The sequence below is a fragment of the Eurosta solidaginis genome, chromosome 1 (assembly GCF_040869045.1).
Source record: "Eurosta solidaginis isolate ZX-2024a chromosome 1, ASM4086904v1, whole genome shotgun sequence".
Taxonomy (NCBI): Eukaryota; Metazoa; Arthropoda; class Insecta; order Diptera; family Tephritidae; genus Eurosta; species Eurosta solidaginis.
The window spans coordinates 340,185,129-340,206,293 of NC_090319.1; the positions used below are offsets into that span (position 1 = coordinate 340,185,129).

The following is a 21,165-nucleotide window of genomic DNA, read 5'->3' on the forward strand; positions in this document are numbered from 1 at the left end:
ACAAGAAGAAGCAGAGGAAGGGGGGTAAATCTCATTGTCTTTGCCTCGATATATGGTCATATTTCAACATTCAGCTGACAATTTTGACCTGACTCATTTAGTACCTTACCTTGCGGACACTCTGGGGTTCCTGATAGTATGGAAGAATAACTACTAAGACCAGATATTTCGCGATGAACGGAGAAAAAAGGACGCTATCGCAAAATTCCAGTATATAAGGCTAAAAGTTTTGTCGCGACTTCAAAGGAAGAGATATGCGCAGTTAGAAAAAAGAAACAACAACAAGGCGACTTTCTATTATAAATTAGGCCTCTTTAAATCGGTTATCAGATTCACATCGCTCGGGAAGACTATTTATGCTTTGGTAGCGTCACAGAGAAGGGTATTATCCTCTTTGCCGCAGACGCTGGCTATAAACCAATTACCACCATGCCTGAGCATTTGGAATCGGATGTACCGGTAACGTTAACCAGGGGCTGTACGGGGTATCAGTGCTTAGTATAAAGGTACACCTGAAAACAACCTCGGCAACTTGCACCGTATATCATTATAAAAGCTCCACCTGCTGACCTTGGGGGGGGTTTGGGAACTTGAGCACTAGCGCTTTTGGGCGAAGAGACTACCAGATTCCGCACCTGATGACCTGAGGGGGGGCGGGGTTACAAAGGGGGCAACTTGAGTGCTAGCGCTTTTAGGCGAAGAGACTACCAGATTCCGCGCCTGTGCTTTGCTGTTGATATTGGAGCTAAAATAGAGCTAGAATTTTAGCTTAAATGTGCTCAAATGGCGGAAGAGGCGATAAACGTGTACACCGGTGGCTCCGAAGAAATGAATCTGGTCAGAAGTATAAGCCGTGACTAAAATAGTAGAAACCCTAGAGAAAAATATCATAAACTTCAGTCGGGTCAACTTATATGTTGACAGCCAAGCTAACAATAAATTTGTAATCTCGCACTGTAATACTTCTAGATATATGTTAGAGTATACATATTCTCAAGAAGTAATCTCGTATCCGGTCATACGGGAATAGACAATAACACAACAGCGGATGAGCTGACTCAGTGTCAGATTAAGCGATATAAAAAAGAGAAGGAACAGTATATAATCAACTAAGCAGGAAAGGTGGGAAACCAAGCGCCAGGCTAAAAAGTGTCGAAAATCATGTTCATCACGACATTAGATTATAAAAGTTAGTATTATCACTAAAAAGAGTACACTGTAGACGTGCTGTAGGCGCTTTCTGGCGCCATACGCAACTCAATTGGGCCTCGTGAGTTATAGCATATGTAGGACGTTCGCGTTGCAGGATGAAACGATTGGGGTGGTTCTTCTTCGTGCCTTGTGCTTGCCAGATCAGGACTCCAACTGTCACATCTAGAAGCAACAAGCGTGAAGTCTATTTGACCTGGGATATGAATCGGACATAAAAATACTAAGGTCCCTAAAAGTTCTTCCCTCCAGTCACTACCGCAAGATATGCGAATAAATGAAAATGTTCTAGCCTTGAAGTTAATCTTTTCGACACTGGAATTCGGCAGTTGTAGGACTAGGTACTTTGCTTGGTCTTTTTAATTGGAGTCATTTATCGCCAAGAGGAGATGATTGTCCTGTTTTGTACACAACGTCCAAAATCCAGCGTCAATTAATACATATTGATGATGAAGTAAAATTCATGCATTCCAAATCCATATGAAGCAAGGGAGTTAGCGAACGCATTACCACCGATCCAATCGCTGTTGATGAGTAACAACATTCCATATTATGATCAAGATATCATTAATGAAAGGCAAACAAACATTTTAATATCAAGTGCTAGATGAAGATACATATGTGTGCTTTTGTTTTCCTTACGACACTTCTTCGTGGCATATTTATTTGCCTTTTGAACTGTTTATGAAGCGTGCGAAGCCATAAAAATTAATTAAGTGGAAGTTGTTAGGCTAAGAGCGCTTATTACACTTGTCGACCGCAGCTGCACCAACTTTGACGATGCTGTTGGTGTGTCTGTTGATGGCAATGACAGCGGTTATGGTGGCGTGGCATTGCTGATGTACAGTAAAAGTGCAACAAGTTGTTGGCAAACAAAATAAATTTCTCAGCATCTAAATAAGCGTACACATATACATGTATGCTGCATTAGCATATATGTATGTGTGTGTATGGACTGTTTATAATATACCCAGTGAACACAATGGATTCGCTTTGAATAAGAAGCGATTTCACTTTCTCGAATCATATTATCGCTGCGATACGGTTCTACGATAGGCGTGTCAGCTATCATTACCGTTGCCGGTATTACTACTTTATAAGATCTTTGGAAAACCGAGATCATTAGCAAATTAAAGAACTAGTGAGACTACGTTTTTGAGTCGTAGCGCCTCCCGGTAACAATATTTTAAATCATGCTGTTTTCCCAGGTTCCGCATATCCGCTCTTTAGCATATAGACTGTGATTACGCCGAAGCTTTGCCCGACTATTTTTCGGTTCTGGCTATATTACGAGCATTCAAAGAAGTTGCATCTTGCTGATCCGCATCCCGTGAAAGCACTAAGGAATTTCGTCGTTTTTATTCTGCGCCGACATGTTTTGTGGTGCCTATGGTGTACTTCATGCTTTTACATCAGTCTGATTATTCTTTTAAGAGCGAAAAGAAGATTTCCCAAAGGTGTTGGATAGTTTTATCGATGTTGATGGTCCTTTGCCGGATATTGATCCGGCATGTCCCAGAAAATAGCAGCATTAATGATTTGATAAAACCGGAAATAATTTGATGTAATCACGTTAAACCTTTCAGGCTATCAAACGTTCTCCTTCTGTGCGGAACTTGGAGTCATCAGAATCTCGACAGCTAACTAAGCAGGACTAGCTACGGGTATGTGAGGTTGACGATTTGATTGGAGGAGCTATCAATTGCACTGGCAACCACTTGAATCAACTAACATCTGTCATTAATTTCGCTATTTCTCTGGTCGGTTGTTTAGTTTTCAAGCGGTCCTGCTACAGTCATAACGTTCCTTTCTTGCTTTCTTGGTTACCGATTTTCATGCGCTCTTGATCCTTCGGCATTCTTAATTCCTATAACTCTCGTGTTTCCAGTACCAATAAATCTATACCGATTTTTATGGATATCACTTGTACGGCTAATCCCGTTACTGTGCAATTATCGGATGCTACACTCACAAAAAAACTTCCTAAGAACTGGAAAATGTGACTGACCTTTCCTGAATTGAAGAAAATGTTCATGTATAAAAGACGGGTTTCCTTGTTTTTTGAAAAATTCCTTTGTTTTGAGAAAGAAATTTCTATGGCGAAAAATCATTCCCATTTTAGAAAAAAGTTGTTTGAGTGCAGTCTCAGAGCAAAGAACAAAACAAAAGTTAGTACCTTACAGTGGGTCTGAGGTAATTTTGTTCACAGCTCGGATCCATACAATAGCGCGGATACTGCGATGTTAAGCTACAGCTTCCTTTTGGGTTCTTTTGATCATTTGATGTTTGTCATCAACCTGCTAAGCAGCAATATCTCTTTAGGTACATTATCATTCGAATGTAGGGCTTACGTTCAGTATTTAGACTGGAGCCTTGTCCATATTACTTAAAACAGCTTATGCCAATTTTTGATGGGTATATATGTTTTATGTGTATGCTCGGCACAACAAGCAAAAATGTTGACTGGGCATCTTTCATATAGTGAATGTATATTTATCTTAAGCACGCATTCCTTATACTTTCAATGGGTTGAATATGTTTAAAGATAAATAAATTTACTAAGCCATTTGTTTGTTATTGTAATTGTGTTATTTTGTTATCCTAAGCACTAATGCTACAAAGTATGGTAAATAATTGCTTTTGTATAAAAATGTCAATATATTATTATGTATGGATAAGTGGGTGTATATTGCCAGCAACAAATCGCACTAGTTCGGAACTAGCTCTGAACTAACGCACCAAGAGACAGTAGTAGTTCTAATTCTGTTCCCTCGCAATGCTTTCAGTCACACTTTAAATCTAGGGTGCCTACGTAATGGCTCTATTGGCTCCGGCTGGCTCTCAACAACAACCAATTCGATCGGTAGAATAACACGGAGTTTATTGTTGTTATTCCGGCAAGGCAGGTGTTGTACTTTTGACTAACGTTATAGTCGTTTGGCTTCGTTATTCAAATCCTTTGAGCACCCTTGCTTCATTAGTCATAGGAATAATTTTCTTAAAAATGGAGAAGGTTAGGTTGACTGGCAAGATGAAAAGACCTCACATATACTGAGTGTACCCATAGTGTTATCAGAATTTTTTTGACGACCAAAAGCAAGAACCCCAATCAGGTGCCAGGAGTTTTATTATTAAATACAAATTTAATTGTGTACATGTCACTGCCGTGACTTTCTAGTTGTTGTTGTCGCAGCAGTGCTTCTCCATCCAATGAATGAGATCACTCACAAATTGTCATCAATTTCGATCAAGTGGGACTCCGAGGAAACTTGTTGTTTCCACAGGATTGTTACAAAGAAGTAAGGGTGTTAGAGGCATTGATTCCGAACTGCAATAGAAAATATGGTTGATGTCATGTGGCGACACGTTTCAAGCAGGTCATATATTGGATATTTCGGGGTTCTATCTGAATAAGTAAGAGTTTAACCCATTATCCCGTATTCAGATTGAAATTTAACTAGAGTGGCGCAAGTCTCCCTGTGGAAGTTGCTTACCTCAACTGCGAGTTTAGGATATTTATTTTGGAGAACGTAGTTCACCGCAGTTGTTGGCATAATAATCCGACGACTTCGTGTGGATGTCTCTGAGGGCCTTTTAAAGCTATTTATCTCCATAAGGCTGACTTCTTAAATGCCGGATTTCTTCATTGTGCTAACGTAGATGACTTCTTAAGTTCCTGCGTCGAGTCCTCTTCAATCAGATGTCTGTAGGGATGCCCTGTTTGTTCAATATTTCATATCTCTGCTTTATGGAGAGTATTTTCGCCTCACTGTCTTCTGGAAGACATTCCGTGGCAGTCCTGAGCGCCGTGTTTTCACAGGCTTTAACAATACCTATAAAAGGCAAAGCGAATTCAACCCAATACGTGAGTGTCAAATCAAAAGAAAATTTGTATAGATTTCGATTGTCCGACATATTGTTGTACAAAGAAGTTGTTTGGAAATTATTAAGGCGAATTAAATACCAGGTGCTGTTATCCCATCAGCTGATTGCTTTTTCTTGGTAATCTTCCATACAATGCCAACTTTCTTTTGACTTGAGATTCTTCTGCACGGCGAATTGGGCTTAATTCGCTTTGCCATTACTTTGTATAAATTCGCCTTGGAAATTATCAAGAAGAAGCAACTTGAATCAAAATGTTTGATACCAACAAAAAGCATAACAACAAAAAATACCATATTGGTAAGGCAAACGTAAGAAAAACAAGAAAAGAAATATATATCGCACTATCACGACTATTCCCAGACGCATCCCGGACTAATCTTATTTGATGCAGGTCAACTAATTGCATAAATATATTCATGTTAGCATTCTGGGTGAGCTGCACGCACTGTTCTATCGTATTTATTAGTTTTTAGTTGTTATTGTTTTTGTGCGCAAATCAAATTGGTTTTCATTTCGAGCTCGGCTTTATATGTAGATGCAATATTACTTTTCTAAATTAAAAAACAGCAGTACAATAATAAGGCAATGACCTTTCTACATCTTAAAACAACCTTCGCTGCAATGAAGTTCATCCCCTAAAGAGGATAGAGAAGGGATCAGCCTTTAGAAACTCTAGCTGAACGAACTAGAAAAAATTCCAGAAACATGTAGAAACAAAACTGGTACTACCTAAAGAAGTTGGCAATGTAGGCGAACTTGAGTAGTCCAATAATTTCCCAACAAAGACGCTTATGACTGCGTATATCTTGCCTTTAGAAAATACTCAGAGGAAAACCAAAGTCGCCATGGTGGAGAAATGAGCTGCGTTTTCTTAGAAAACAGGTAAACAAAATGTTTAAGCTAACAAAGGTTGCGGAAGGTCAAGTGTGCCGAGGAGGCGAATATAGGGATCTGTTGTGGATCTACAAGCGTGAAATTTCCGTGGCGAAAAGAGTCTCATGGTAACGTTTCTGTGCGTATATCAAGTGGTCCAGCAAAACAGCGCAATTGAGGAAAGTCCTAGCAAAGGCAAACATAGTCCAGGAAAAAATAAAGTGAAAGAACGGGGAAAATTCACCTTATAGCGAAGAGTCCCTTGAGGGGCTTTTCGACAGATATTTCCGATAGGGAGATGATTCAGAAGAGCACATACCCTTCGATCACGGAGCGGTTATTGACGGTCTTGGTGACCGATACCAAGATCGAAGCTTAAATCGCCGGGCTCAGATGGTACATTCCCAGCGATGCTACAAATTTTGAGTTGAAGTACATCCAGTCATAACCAGTTGGATTGGTTGCATGTTAAATTGCAGGAAGATTACTTCACAATGAGGGTGGTCGGATGCTACGAAATCAATTTACAGGAGTACGCCGCACGATGGAGTGTTATCACCTCTGCTGTCAACGCTGTTCATCAACCAACTGCTCAGGCGGGTGGATGAGGGACTCGTCAAACAAATGACTTACGCAAATGGCGTACAGTTATAACAAGTGGAAAATGCCTTCCATCAATTAGCTCCTTTATGGATCGGGCGCTTCTGGATATACTTAAATATGTGATCTTATTTAATATCTAGGAATCATTCTAGACATCAAGTTGTCGTGGAATCTCAAGCTGGAGGGGAGAGTGCAGAAAGCCTCGTTGGACTTTATGCAAGTAAAAGAATCCCGGGGTGTACGTGGGTTCTATCGCCCTCTCTCTCTTACTGGGTATTTACAGCGAACGTAAATTATGGATTCCCTCTTTGGTGAATAGCCATTCTAAAAGAATATGCCTCAAAAAATAAGAACGGGTATGCAGGCTATAAATGCTTAGAATTACGAGAGACCAAAAGAAAAACCGGGACGGCTGCACTTTATGTCATTCTGCACATTCCATCTATAGGCCGGGTGGCAAAGAACAAAGCGTTAACAACTGCTTATTTCCTTTAAAATGTTTTTCCTTTAGAATGTAGTCAGCTGAGCAGAGCTCACAGAGTATATTAACTTTGTTCGTATAACGGTAATCCGTAACGGCATAAACTATATCAAAATATCTGGGTGAAAAAAGAAATTCATTTAGCCATGTTCGTCCGTCCGTCCGTCCGTCCATAAACACGGTAACTTGAGTAAATTATGAGGTATCTTGATGAAATTTGGTATGTAGGTTCCTGGGCGCTCATCTCAGATCGCTGTTTAAAATGAACGATATCGGACTATAACAACGCCCACTTTTTCGATATCAAAAATTTAAAAAAACCGAAAAAGTGCGTAATGCATTATGAATGGATAAAGCGATGAAACTTGGTAGGTGGGTTGACCCTACGACGCAGAATAGAAAATTAGCAAAATTTTGGACAATAGGCTTGGCAACGCCCACTTTTAAAAGGAGGTAATTCAAAAATTTTGCATGCTGTAATTTGACGAGGAACTCACATACCAAATTTCATTAAGATACCTAAAAATTTTCTCAAGTTATCGTGTTTACGAACAGACAGACGGACGGGCGGACATTGCTAAATGAATTTATTTTTTCGCCCAGATCATTTTGATATATTATAGAAGTCTATATCTAGCTCGATTAGTTTATGCCGTTGCGGGGTAATGTTATGGGAACAAAATTAATATACTCTGTGAGCATATCGATCCTAATGCCATGGTCAACTAATAAGCCCTCTCCCAATATGACTTCATCAACGATCTCCGCCACAATGAATTTGTGTAGAACCATGACCTTCCCATTTAAGACTTCACATATTACTTCTCCCTGGACTTGGTTATACTCGCCAGTGACCGTACCCAACCTTGCTCCAGGTAATGGCTTTACTCTCCTATTGACCAAATCAGATCGGATTAAGGAATGAGATGCGTCCGTATCTACAGTCAGTACACACTCTTTGCCATACACATTCCTTCTGACGGTAAGACTGCGCGAGAATTTGCGAGATAGATATCACAGGACATTCAACAGCTGGAGCTAGCTCTCGATCCAGATGCTCTGGCTCATCTCCTCCAGCTTTGTGTTTACGGCCACTCAAGTTGGAACTACCAGGACCGGTGCTGCAATGACGTACAATGTGACCTGGGTTACAGCACTTGAAACAATTCATAACTCCATCATTTTACTGATGTGATCCCTTCAGCGCTTCCAATATTGTGCTCACCCTGTCTGCCCTTTCCACTTCCACACTGCGTGCTTTGAAAACTGGCTTACACAAAAGCGACGGTGTTTCCTGAATCAGAGCATGTGATACCGTTTCTGCGAATGTGGGTTTTGGTTTTGCATATGTCGCTCGCTTCGTTTCTACGTCCCGTATGCCATTTATAAAACTCTGGATTTTTACCCTCTCGGTTTACTCCACGGGTGCGTCCGCTTTTGCAAGATGGGGCAATATTTCAATGTCCGAAGCAAACTCCTGCAAAGTCTCGTTAGATATTTGGCAGCGGTTTTGCAATTCTATTTGGTAGATTTGTTTCCTGTGTTCGCTTCCGTAACGTCGTTTTACAGCGGCCATCAATGCTTAATAGTTGTTCCGCTGTTGGCCCCTTCAATGCTACGAATAGAGCTGCAACTTTATCTTCAGTATTCCAGTTGTTCACTGCATCGGTCTTCTCAAACTGTAGCTTAAGGACCTGGAAAGGAACAGAGCCGTCAAAAGACGGAGTTTTTACCTTCGGATTGCTTGCTGAAACAGCGGGGCGGTTTAGTTGTATCTGCTCCATACGACCTTCTAAATCATCTACTTCTGCCTGAAATTGAGCCATTTTTGCATCCTGCGCTTCCAGTTTTGATGACACCTCTTCCAAAATTTCTGCCGACATTTCAGATGTACGTGCCTCTTGCGCTTCCAATTGAGATACCATATATGTCTTTTGGTCTTCCAGTTGAGATGACACTTGCGACGACATTTCTGTAATACGTGCTTCTTGTGATTCCAGTTGGGATGCTACATATGTCTTCTGTTCTTCCAGTTGCGTTCCCATCTTGTATGTTATACGTGTCTCCTGAGCTTCCAGTTGACTTTCCATCTTGAATGTTATCTGTGTAGACATTTCTGAAATACGTGCCTCTTGTGCTTCCATCTTGGATGTTAAGCGTGTCTCCTGCGATTCCCGTTGAGATGCCACTGTCGATGTTTGAGCAGTTATTGCAGCCAATATCATGTTCAAGTATGTGCTGGTAACTGCCTGCGATGTTTCGTTTTTCTCTTAAATTTTTGTTGTTGTCTCGTCCCCATCAGGATGAAAGACATCACCGTCCACATTAATTCCTTCCGACTCCATAGCGTCTCGTAGTCGTGCCTGAAGTTCGAGTTTATTGCCTCTTGTATTCAATCCACGGCTCTCCAACTCTTTCTTCAGTTGCTGGATCCTCAATTCACTCAATTTTGCCATGTCCAAGTTGTATTCGCAATCTTCGGATTTTATTCAACAATCCCACTTCTGAAACCAATTGTAACGAATTTTGGGAAAATACGCTTATTTGCAACCTTCTACTAACGTTCGAATCACTAAACTGTTGAACAAATAATTCCACTATTCAATAATGCAAAATGGCCTTTATTAAAGTACTTCATAATAACACTTCTACTTCTCGACAGATAGCGTGCTTAAATCAAACTCACTCCGATTCTCAGCTTTACCTCCTTTTATATTCTCGTCTCTCTCCTCGTTCGCATACTTCTAGGCGTTTCATTTTTAGAATTTACTACCAGCTATAAATTTCTCAGCTATAACTACAGATGCACGATTGTTATAGCGTTTCGCATAGTCCATGCGCGTGTATATGTGAGTGATACTTCCAAATATGATTGCCTACTTTTGGGAGCATCTCAGATAATATATATGCATGTGTTTGTGCGTCTCTCTCTGCTGCGTGTACGCACATATGTGTAGTAGAGCTGGATATCATATGTATATAGATTAAGTACATTGCACCATTACCGTCTTTTGCTTTTACAAAGCGCCTGTTTTCGGTTGCTGGCTTCTGAATTCTTTACAACGTGACTCGCTATCCGAAAGGTTTTTGGAAAAATTGGAAATTGATTGTAGAAACAGCAAATGTAATTTAAACGTGATTACAATGAATGAATTCCAGATTATAGTTTTTGCAATCACAATAAATACAATCACATTTGATTAATATTTATTTCACGATTTTAATATTTGTAACATAATTTGATTGCAATCTTTCACAGGTCTCATACATAATATTGATTATAAATTTTTTATCTCTTACAGTTCTTGCAGTTCAGCGGCCTTGATAATATTCATCCTGCTATTTTTTATTCAATCTTCACACTCCAGATTCGTAAGTTAACAAATTGTTCACAGTTGTTTAAAGTAGATATTAAAACAAATTCAACCATCCTCTTACAGTTTGGAACGCGACAGAAAAGACAATATGGCGCAAATATGTACTTACCGGCGAGTTACATCGTGCCGGGCGGCGAGGGAGATGATCCTGCCGAATGGACAGACTGGAGTTCACCATCCGAGTGTTCACGCACTTGCGGTGGTGGTGTATCTTATCAAACGCGGGAATGCCTAAGAACTGCGTACGTTTAAAGACTACAAATTAAGCTTTTTCAAGAATACATTTTACTTTTCTTATCCCTTACAGGCCCAATGGTGCGCCAATTTGTAGAGGCGGCAATCGTAAGTACTTTTCCTGCAATACACAAGACTGTCCCGAAGATGAGCCCGATTTTAGAACACAGCAGTGTGCACGTTTCAATCGTGTACCCTTTGATGGTCTAACCTATGAATGGGTACCTTATACGAATGCACCCAATCCCTGCGAGTTAAATTGTATGCCGGTAGGTGAACGTTTCTATTACCGCCAGAAAGCGAAAGTGATAGATGGTACACGTTGTAATGATCGTGAGTTGGATGTGTGTGTAGACGGTGAATGTCAGCCGGTGGGTTGCGATATGATGCTCGGCTCAAATGCTAAGGAAGACAAATGTCGAAAGTGTGGCGGAGATGGTAGTACATGCCAAACGATAGCGAATACTTTCACTGCCAATAATTATCCAGTTGGTTATAATGACATCGTGCTCATACCAAGTGGTGCCACTAATATACGCGTACAAGAGACAGCACCCTCTAACAATTACTTAGCCTGCCGCAACTCAACCGGCCACTATTATTTAAATGGTAATTGGCGTATAGATTTTCCGCGTCCTATGTTCTATGCTGGCTGTTGGTGGAACTATCAGAGAAAACCGGCAGGTTTTGCAGCACCAGATCAACTAACTTGCAGTGGTCCCACAACAGAGTCGATCACCATTATGATGTTGGTGCAAGATAAAAATATAAGCATAGATTATGAATACAGCATACCGGAGTCGGTGAGTAATCAACCACCTGTGGAATATTCATGGACGCATATGGAATTTGAGCCATGTAGTGCGCCTTGTGGTGGAGGTACGCAAACGCGCAAGGTAACCTGTAATAATCGCATGACACTGGAGGAGGTTGATGCGAATTTATGTGATGCTAGCGTAAAGCCACCAGAAGAGCAGGCTTGCGGTGAGAAACCATGTGCACCACACTGGCTAGAAGGTGATTGGGGTAAATGCTCGAAGGGATGTGGTGCAGATGGTGTGCAGAACAGAACAGTGACGTGTGAACGTATTTCGCCCAGTGGGTAAGTTTGAATATGATGATGAATAAATCTAGAGAATTTGTGCGCGAACTTAACTTTTATGTTTACAGTGAGCGCACCGCAGAGGAAGACTCAGTTTGCTTGCAGGAAGTGGGCAACAAGCCTGCTACACAGCAAGAATGCAATCGAGATGTGAAAAACTGTCCGAAATATCATTTAGGTCCATGGTCACCGGTAAATAATGCCACGCCCTTTCTATATTTATATCAAAACCCTATCAATAAGCTTATCTAACTTCTAGTGTGACAAATTGTGCGGTGAAGGTAAACAAAAGCGTAAAGTGACGTGTTATATTGAGGAAAATGGTCGTAAGAGAGTGCTGCCCGAGGAAGATTGTGTAGAAGAGAAACCGCCGACTGAGAAAGAATGTATGCTCACCCCGTGCGAAGGTGTGGACTGGATTATATCCGAGTGGAGTGGCGTAAGTATGCACTTTATGTTCTCGTTTCCCTTTCAATTAATCCATTTTCTGCCAGTGTGACGAATGTGGACAAAAAACTGAGACACGCACAGCCGTTTGCGCCTCAAAATATGGCAAGGTATTCCCTGAAGAATTTTGTGCACCTGAAGTACCTGCGCTGTCACGGCCATGCAAATCGTCTAAATGTAAGCCGAAATGGTTTACGTCAGAATGGAGTACATGTTCGGCGGCTTGTGGGAAGGGCGTACAATCACGTATTGTAATATGTGGTGAGTTCGATGGCAAAAGTATCAAACCTGCCGAAGACTCGAAATGCGACGCTGCCGCTAAACCAGAATCAGAGCAACAGTGTGAAGGTGAGGTGAAAGAATGTCCTGGTCAATGGTTTACGGGTCCATGGGAACCATGCAGCAAATCATGTGGAGGCGGCGAGCGCACACGTGAGGTGTTGTGTTTAGCTAATGGCACGAAATCACTCAACTGTGATGAATTGAAGATTGAGTCGCTTTCTGAAAAATGTAATACACAAGCATGTACAGAGGATGAGCTTCTACCAGTGGATAGTACTGCATCACCGATTGAAGAAGATGCTGTGTCTGATGAAGAAGACGACTGTGATAATGATGGTGAAGAGGTTGAGGATGAGGACGAGGGATTAGCTACAAAGGCGGACTTGAAAATTTCAGACGGCATCGATTTGGATGAAGAGACAACAACGCTTTCTTCGCTCATAACTGATGAGCTTATGCTTGGCGACTCCCCGTCCAGTCACGAATCAAGTGATGTGACTTCTACGGATATTCCGTTTAGCACGGTTGAAGGATCCGGCGAATTAACAGATTATACTGAAGAATCTACACTTGTTAGTGAAGGAAGTGGATATGATTCAACTGTTGATTTCACTGATATTACGGATTCTTCAACAGAACAAAGTAGCTCAACAGACGAATCACCAGCTAGCACAGATTCTACCGAGGCAGATACAACAGATAAATCAGGATCAACAGAGCCTACTGAATCAACAGAATCATCTGCGCCACCCGAAACCACGGACTCAACAACTCCTGGGGATTCGAGCTCTACAGAGTCATCAGAGTCACCTGCCTCTACTGATTCTACAATTGAGTCCTCTGATACCACCGCAGTATCCGAATCTACTTCCGAAGCAAGTACGGATTCATCATTGTACACGGAATCATCACCGTCAACAGAAGTTTCTGCTACTGATGCAACAGATACAACTGATTCAACCCTCACCGATACCACAGAATCAACTGAGTCTACATCTACAGACACAACGGAATCAACTGAGGCTACATCGACAGATACAACGGATTCAACAGAGTCCACATCTACAGATACAACCGAATCAACTTCCGAGCAGTCCACGGACACAACAGAATCTACAACAGATTCTTCACTGTTCACGGAATCCACAGAAAGCACGACGGATACCTCCGACACTACTACGGATGTTACCACTGATTTCACAACAGAATCCTCTGAGAGTACATCAGATATTACAGACACAACAGACATTAGTACTGAATCCTCTGATACATCAACTGATTTAGGCATATCTGAAACAACGGACTCAACAGCATCCAGTGAAAACGATGAAACCACAACGGAAATCTCAAGTTCGACGGATACCTCAGAGTCTACCGTTTCAGCATCAACAGAAGAGAGTACAACGGGGACATTCACTGAGTCCACAATTGAGGGAGCTTCTTCAGAGTCAACAGAAGGATCTATATTTAGCGCTGAGGCTAGCGAAAGTACTGAATCCTCTTCTTCGGTTGCAATGTCTGAAACAACTGAGAGTGGTTCTACAGAAAGCACAGAGACCACTGAAAGTGGACCAACTGAAAGTGGACCAACTGAAAGCACTGAGACAACAGAGAGTGGAGCGACTAGTGAAACAACATTTGAAGGCTCTGGGGAAACTGGTTCCACATTTGATATTTGGTCTACAACAGATGAAGGAGACGAGGAGAGCACGCCTAATACGCTCGAGGCGCTATTCACTAAAACGCCTAAGCCAAAGAAATGTAAAATTAAGAAGAGTTGTAAGAGAGCAACTTATGGATGTTGTCCGGACAAAAAGACACCTGCGAAAGGTCCATTCGACAAGGGTTGCCCAATTGTTAAGACATGTGCTGAGACTAAATACGGCTGTTGTCCAGACGGTGTGTCACCAGCTGAGGGAAATAATAATGCGGGTTGTCCCAAATCGCAGTGCGCGGAAACCTTATTCGGTTGCTGTCCAGACAATTACACACCCGCAGAAGGTGAGGACAATGAAGGATGTCCCGAAACAACGACTGCACCACCAACTACCACAGTTGAGATCACTACAGAAGAGTTGGGCGAAACTACCGAACAACCTGAAAGTACATTATCACCTGAAAGTACATTATCACCGGAAAGCACAGAAGAACCCGAGAGCACAATTGCATCAGATGTCGTTAAGTCATGCTCATTTGGTGACTTCGGTTGCTGTCCTGATGGCGTTACCGAAGCCAAGGGTAAAGATTTTGAAGGCTGTGCGCAAGCACCTACCGATACAAGACTATGTGCACAAACACAGAATGGTTGTTGTCCAGATGGTCGTACTGCTGCTGCTGGTCCAAATTACGAAGGTTGTGCAGCATGCACACGTGAACCATTCGGCTGTTGCCCAGACAATCGCACTCCAGCACATGGATCACTTGGTGAGGGTTGTTGTCTGAACACACCCTATGGCTGTTGTCCAGATAACATAAATGCTGCACGGGGACCAAACTTTGAAGATTGTGATTGTAAGTTCACGCCATATGGTTGTTGTACGGATCAAAAGACTGCTGCACGTGGACCCAATAAAGAGGGATGTGGCTGTGAGCGTTCACCGCACGGTTGCTGTCCCGATAAAATCACACCAGCTAGTGGACCCAAATTTGAAGGTTGCCCCTGTCATACATTGCAATTTGGTTGCTGTCCCGATGGTCTCACAATTGCACAAGGTCCACATCACTATGGCTGCCATTGCTCACAAACCGAATTTAAATGCTGCCCTGACGAGAAGACACCGGCCAAGGGACCAGATGGTCAGGGTTGCACTTGTTTGGAAAGTAAATATGGTTGTTGTCCTGATGGTGTTACATCAGCAGAGGGTGAGAAATTTGAAGGTTGTGCAGACACTAAAGAACCACTACAGAAAGCATGTGGTTTGCCCAAGGATACTGGTCCATGTCAAAACTTTAGTATTAGAGCCTTCTTCGATACGACTTATGGTGCATGTCGACGTTTCTGGTACGGCGGTTGTGAGGGTAATGATAATCGCTTTGAAACTGAAAGCGTATGCAAGGCCACTTGTGAAGAGTTTAGTGGCAAAGAAAAATGCTTCCTGCCGAAAATTTCCGGACCTTGTTCGCAATACAACAAAAAATGGTACTTTGATGCTGAACGTAATCGTTGCGAGGAATTCAATTATGGCGGCTGTTACGGTAATACCAATCGCTTCGATAGTTTGGCTGAGTGTCAAGCTTTCTGTGCTGTCGATGAAACAACACGTAAGTAGAGCGCAGTTTATTTACAGGAATGGGATAAGTAACTTATCGATTGCCTTTGCTTTAGCACCCTGCGATCAACCAATGGAATCTGGACCCTGCGAAGGTAACTTCGAACGTTGGTACTATGATAATGAGACAGATGTGTGCCGTCCGTTCCGTTATGGTGGCTGTAAAGGAAACAAAAACAACTATCCAACTGAACATGCTTGCAGCTATCACTGCCGTCAGCCGGGAGTGCACAAAGGTTTGAATTCAGTATTTAGGCTTAAGTTGGTATTTGGTATGCACTTTTTATGTACATCTTGCATCTTGCAAAATTTGCATGATTTGAAGCTTGAAAGCATGTGTTTTGGGCATGAAAACACAAGATCTTATCTAATCTAATCGGGATGGAAGGGCTTTAGTATAAGCTATGTATTACGAATGAATCAAAGGTGATTAGCTCCGAGCTCAGTTGATCTCAATGTTTTACAATTACATCACTATACAATTTTATTAAGTTCAGTGAAACAATTTTTTCATCTTCTTTTTTTTTTTTTGCGGTAGAAGGACCCTCGGAGATTTTGGTGAATTTTATCAACGTAAACGGTCCATTGGCGGATGTTATTATTATTATTATTATTATTATTATTATTATTATTATTATTATTGGTGAGGTACTGGTATGAATATCAGAACTAACTAAAGGAGCATTGGCTACTCAGGCCATCAGCTCTGGCGAAGATTAATTTCGTACGGTCTGGTATATAGCGCCATTAGGTACAAGAACTACTATCTCGGGAACTATTTGATATGACCAAGTTGAACCTTTTAGCTCAACCAGCCCCCTTCTTCTGTTAGGAATTTGAGTCGCCAAAGGTTCGCCACGAGTACGTGAGACTGACAAATGGGTTGCCGATAAAAACTCCAGAGCCCAATATCAGATAACCAATAAATTATCCGGAACTCACCTAAGCTGGAAAAAGAACAACCAGCTCTCCAATTACATATGTATCTGCATAGCTCCGTTCATCCACTCATCCTCAGCTTTTATCAGGTGACAGGTCTGTCTTTCGTGGCTCTCGAATAAGTCACTCTCATTGCCTCTCAATCATTGGATTCATTTTTTGATAAGAAACTTGCCCAGAATAGGTTAAATAATCCACCTGTAAGGAATTAACCGCAAACCAATGACTAATCTGCGGGTGTATGACGCCTTCTTAGTTCTCAAGTTAGGTGACTCTGTTGGGTTCTAAAATATGTTTGAAAACAAATAAGCTAGTTGAGATAATGCAAAAATGAACATTTGATCAGGCCTAATTTTTGTTTGGCAAAAGGTGGTGTTTATGTTACAAAAGCAAAATACACAACCTCTACTCAGAAAATCGATTCTGAGAAAATGCACACTCTTTATTCATGACACGCAATGTTCTCGCTGCAGTTAGGGTACAGTAGTATCAGCTGGTAGTAATATCGGAGCGTTCCGGAATTATGTACGGCAGAGGCTTGCATGCAGAGGCTGTTACAACAAAAGGGACAACAACAACTTTACATTTATTTTAGACTATCAGCGTTAACCTAAATGGTAATCCAATGAGTTCCTCTATAAAGTTGTACGCTCTTCTAACAATCACCACTCGCATCTATGAACGAACCTATTTATAATGAGTATACTCAGAGAACGCCGTTCCAAAATCCAGCACCACCGTACTCAATTCAAGATTTTCATGTTCTTACTTGTTTGTTCTTGAAAAACGACCGACCTGTTCTCAAAACAACAACCTTGCTCTTAAACTGACAACCATTTTCTTGAAAAGAGAACGGGTGGTCTTAAAATATGAACAAATGTTCTATTAATGAGAACAATGTTCTTAAATTAAGTTCAAGTAAAAGAAACTGTAAAATTCGTGTGTACTACAATGTTAAATACAACATTTGGCGCAAGCTATCAAGCAGTCGTAGTGGCCCAGCGGTTATGATGTTGTGGTTGCGATCGCGTGGCGCGAGTTCGATCACCGTCAAACTATAAAATTTTTTAAAGCAATATTTTAACTTTTATATTTCATTCAATTATTTTTCCATTCACTTATGCACAGATAATTCTCAAACTTGTTATGAAATGTTTTAAGTATATATGCAGATTACACCTTCAAATAAGAATAATTTCTCAATAAGAGAAACATAAGCAAAAATGCATATTATGCATTTTTTCTTAAATTTTAGGACTATAATAAAGATTTTTTTGTTATAAATATTTTTTATTTATGACAAAAAAATTATTATTAATAAAAAATAAATGGGTGCCTATTGAAACAAATACTTTCCTCTCCCATCAATGATCAAGCCCAAACCGTTCTTGAATTGAGAACGAAAAATGTTAAATCGACCACAAGTCGTTCTCGAAGCGTGAGAACAAAAAATCTTATTTTAAGCACAAATAGTGCTTGAAATGAGGACAGAAGGTTCACACATCAATACCGAACTGGTCATAAAATACGAACGGTGTGCTTGGAAAAACTGTTCTTAAAACAAGCCCATCGGTCACGAGTTAAGAAAAAACGTACTTAACATACTTTTGTCAACGAATGTTCTTAATTTTGAACTTGTTTCGTTCGTTTTAGAACGATTTTTTCTCTGAGTGCACTAAATTAGAACGGTCATCAATAGATACACTTCGCCCTGGCTAAGCTTTAATTGGAGTTATGAAGTGATCTTTCTATCAAGAGAACTCGGACGACAGCAGAAGGCATGCTCAGCCTACACCAATGGGCCAAAAGTGAACTGCGGCGTAAACGCTGGGGTCCTCTCTGAGCAGCCTCAATTATCGGTTTGACTTCGTGTTCTCGATTCGACTAATATTTTCCAGCAGATATATTGGTTATAGTGAAGGACTTTAGACTCCTGTCGGAAGAAATAGTGAAGGTTATATGGTATGCATTTTCTCAGATAGTCAAGCAAAGTTAATGGCGCTAAATTCCTCCACCGCAGCATCCATCGTAGTATAAGAGAAATTGCAGAGGTTGCATAATTTTGCAGCTAACTTTCCTTACATCACGCTCATATGGGTTCAAGAACAAAGGAACTTTGAGGGAAAAGGAAAAATCACACAAGCTCGCCGAAGCAAAGGCTTTGCTGAATGTTGGTGGTGTCTTGTGACAGTTATGCTTTACCATGCATATGTTCTGAGCCATCAAAGGCGCTGGGGCTCTTTAAGATGTCGTTCCGAATAATTGTGCATATGAGTTTAGGCATCCATAATACTTATTCGATCTAACATCCATACGCCCTTAAATATGCTCTTGCCCGTCCTTTTTATCCTATTTTGTCTTTCCAAGTACACTCACTTCTTAATCATACATATTCTATGCAGTCCCTCCTCCGGATTTCATCTATAAGTTCTTCCTTCAGTTGTCTATAAGAATTAAAAAGTCTTTTGAATTTCCCTATTTAATAATAATTTTTAGATTTTTTTTTATACTCGCTAATAACAGTTATTTATTGAGTTTTTTTTACTTATCTTCGAAAATAGTAGTTATTTTATTGTTCGGAAAACAACAGTTATTATCAAATGATCACGATGAAAGTGGTAAGCGACTCGCTTACTAGCTGAGCTTATACAGGATACACCTTAATCTTATCGTATTTATGTTTTTCTCTTGAGTTACTTTTTTGTTTTATGTTTTGGTATTATGGTTTGTTATTTTTTAAATTTTCCTTTTTATTATTTATTTATCAATTATGTTGCATGCCCGCTTGCTGTTTGCTGTTCTTTTCCTTCTTGCTTTTAAATTTCACCACACAAATGACACGATGCTTTTCCACGATTGCAAACTAATGCAACACCGCCTAAAAACACACACTACACACTCTATAAAAACCAAAAACAAAAAAAACCGAACCTGTTGCTGAATTAGATTATTGTTCGCTACCTAAACAAACCGGTGATTGCAGCGAACAACATGCGCGTTGGTATTACTCGGACGCGGATAAGAAGTGCATGCCTTTCTACTACACGGGCTGTGGTGGCAACAAAAACAATTTCCCAACACAGGATTCGTGCGAGGATCATTGTCCCAAGGAAGTTGGTAAGGCAAATTTTCTAAAATTATTTCTTCACCACATAGCACACTCACAAATATACATACACACATGCAAATGCCAGTTGTGTGGCAGCTGTCGCTTTCAATGTTGTGGCGAAAAAAATGGTTGCACTTCACAAACCCAACATTCCATTCATAAACAAATCTCATTCATTCTCTTTCTCTCTTTTTCTCATTTAATTAAAAATTTAACGCTTTAATAAAATTTTTCATTACCAAATTCAAATAGCCAAGGATATCTGCGAGATACCTGCAGAGGTGGGCGCATGTACCGATTACACAGCAATGTGGTATTACGATACAAAGGATGAGCGTTGTCGCCAATTCTATTATGGCGGCTGTGGTGGCAATGACAATAAATTCTCAAGTGAAGAAGCTTGTCTGCAACGTTGTGAAAAGAAACCTGAACCAGAGCCTGTACCGGAGCAACCTGGCGCACTTTTACCAGAGCCTACCTCGCATGAAGTGTGTCAATATAGTGCGGATGCAGGAAACTGCCGCGCCTTCATTATGCAATGGTATTATGATAGAGCAGCTCAGTCTTGTCGACAATTCTATTATGGCGGCTGTGGTGGTAACGGCAATCGTTTCAATACTCAGCAAGAGTGTGATCAATTATGCACGGCCCCACCATCTGCGCCAGAGCCTCAACGTCGGCCAGAGCCCGCTCCCGCACCTGTAACTGCGAATATTTGCGAAGCCTCTGCAGATGTAGGTAATTGTGATGATTATGTGCTGAAATGGTACTACGATAAGGAGGAAAAACGCTGTACACAATTCTATTATGGCGGCTGTGCTGGTAATGAAAATCGTTTCGAGACTGAAGCGGAGTGTAATAGCCGCTGTGTGGCAGCAGTATCGCCTTCAATTGAGGATCGTTTTGGAGCACCAGAAGCAGCACCTGCACCAGCACCAGCACCAGACTCTCGCGAAGATAGAGGTTGTACGCTTGCGCCGGATTACGGTCATTGTGCGGATAACAATCAGACGCGTTGGTATTATAATCACGCGGAAGGTATATGTGATGAGTTCGTATATGGTGGTTGCGGTGGAAATGTGAATAACTTTAGAAGTGAAGAGGAGTGCCAGGATCAATGCTTTGAAGTACAGACAACTTGTTCACTACCACCATTGGCGGGTAGATGTGAGGAGCATATTATACGTTGGTACTACGATGAACGTGATCGTCGTTGTAATGAGTTTGAATTTACGGGTTGCCGTGGCAATAGAAATAATTTTGTTACCCAAGCTGAATGTTTGCAATGGTGCGGCAGTGGTGCACCTCAGCAGCCAGAATCATCAGCGCCGGTAGGAAGATGCATGCCAGTGGAA

At 41.1% G+C, this 21,165-nt stretch overlaps 1 protein-coding gene across 4 annotated transcripts in view; it reads left to right on the forward strand.

Annotated features, from left to right (window-relative positions):
- Positions 1-21,165, forward strand: part of Ppn (Papilin) — a 191,591-nt gene that overhangs the window by 159,838 nt on the left and 10,588 nt on the right. For 3 of the 4 annotated variants that reach the window (XM_067762362.1, XM_067762365.1, XM_067762364.1), the window contains exons 2-10: positions 10,354-10,423; positions 10,492-10,670; positions 10,736-11,764; positions 11,833-11,956; positions 12,024-12,203; positions 12,259-15,754; positions 15,819-15,998; positions 19,648-19,818; positions 20,063-21,141. In XM_067762362.1, coding sequence (XP_067618463.1) covers positions 10,354-10,423; positions 10,492-10,670; positions 10,736-11,764; positions 11,833-11,956; positions 12,024-12,203; positions 12,259-15,754; positions 15,819-15,998; positions 19,648-19,818; positions 20,063-21,141 — 6,508 coding nt within the window. The remainder of the gene's footprint in view (positions 1-10,353; positions 10,424-10,491; positions 10,671-10,735; positions 11,765-11,832; positions 11,957-12,023; positions 12,204-12,258; positions 15,755-15,818; positions 15,999-19,647; positions 19,819-20,062; positions 21,142-21,165) is intronic. The other variant, XM_067762363.1, reaches the window with a different exon arrangement.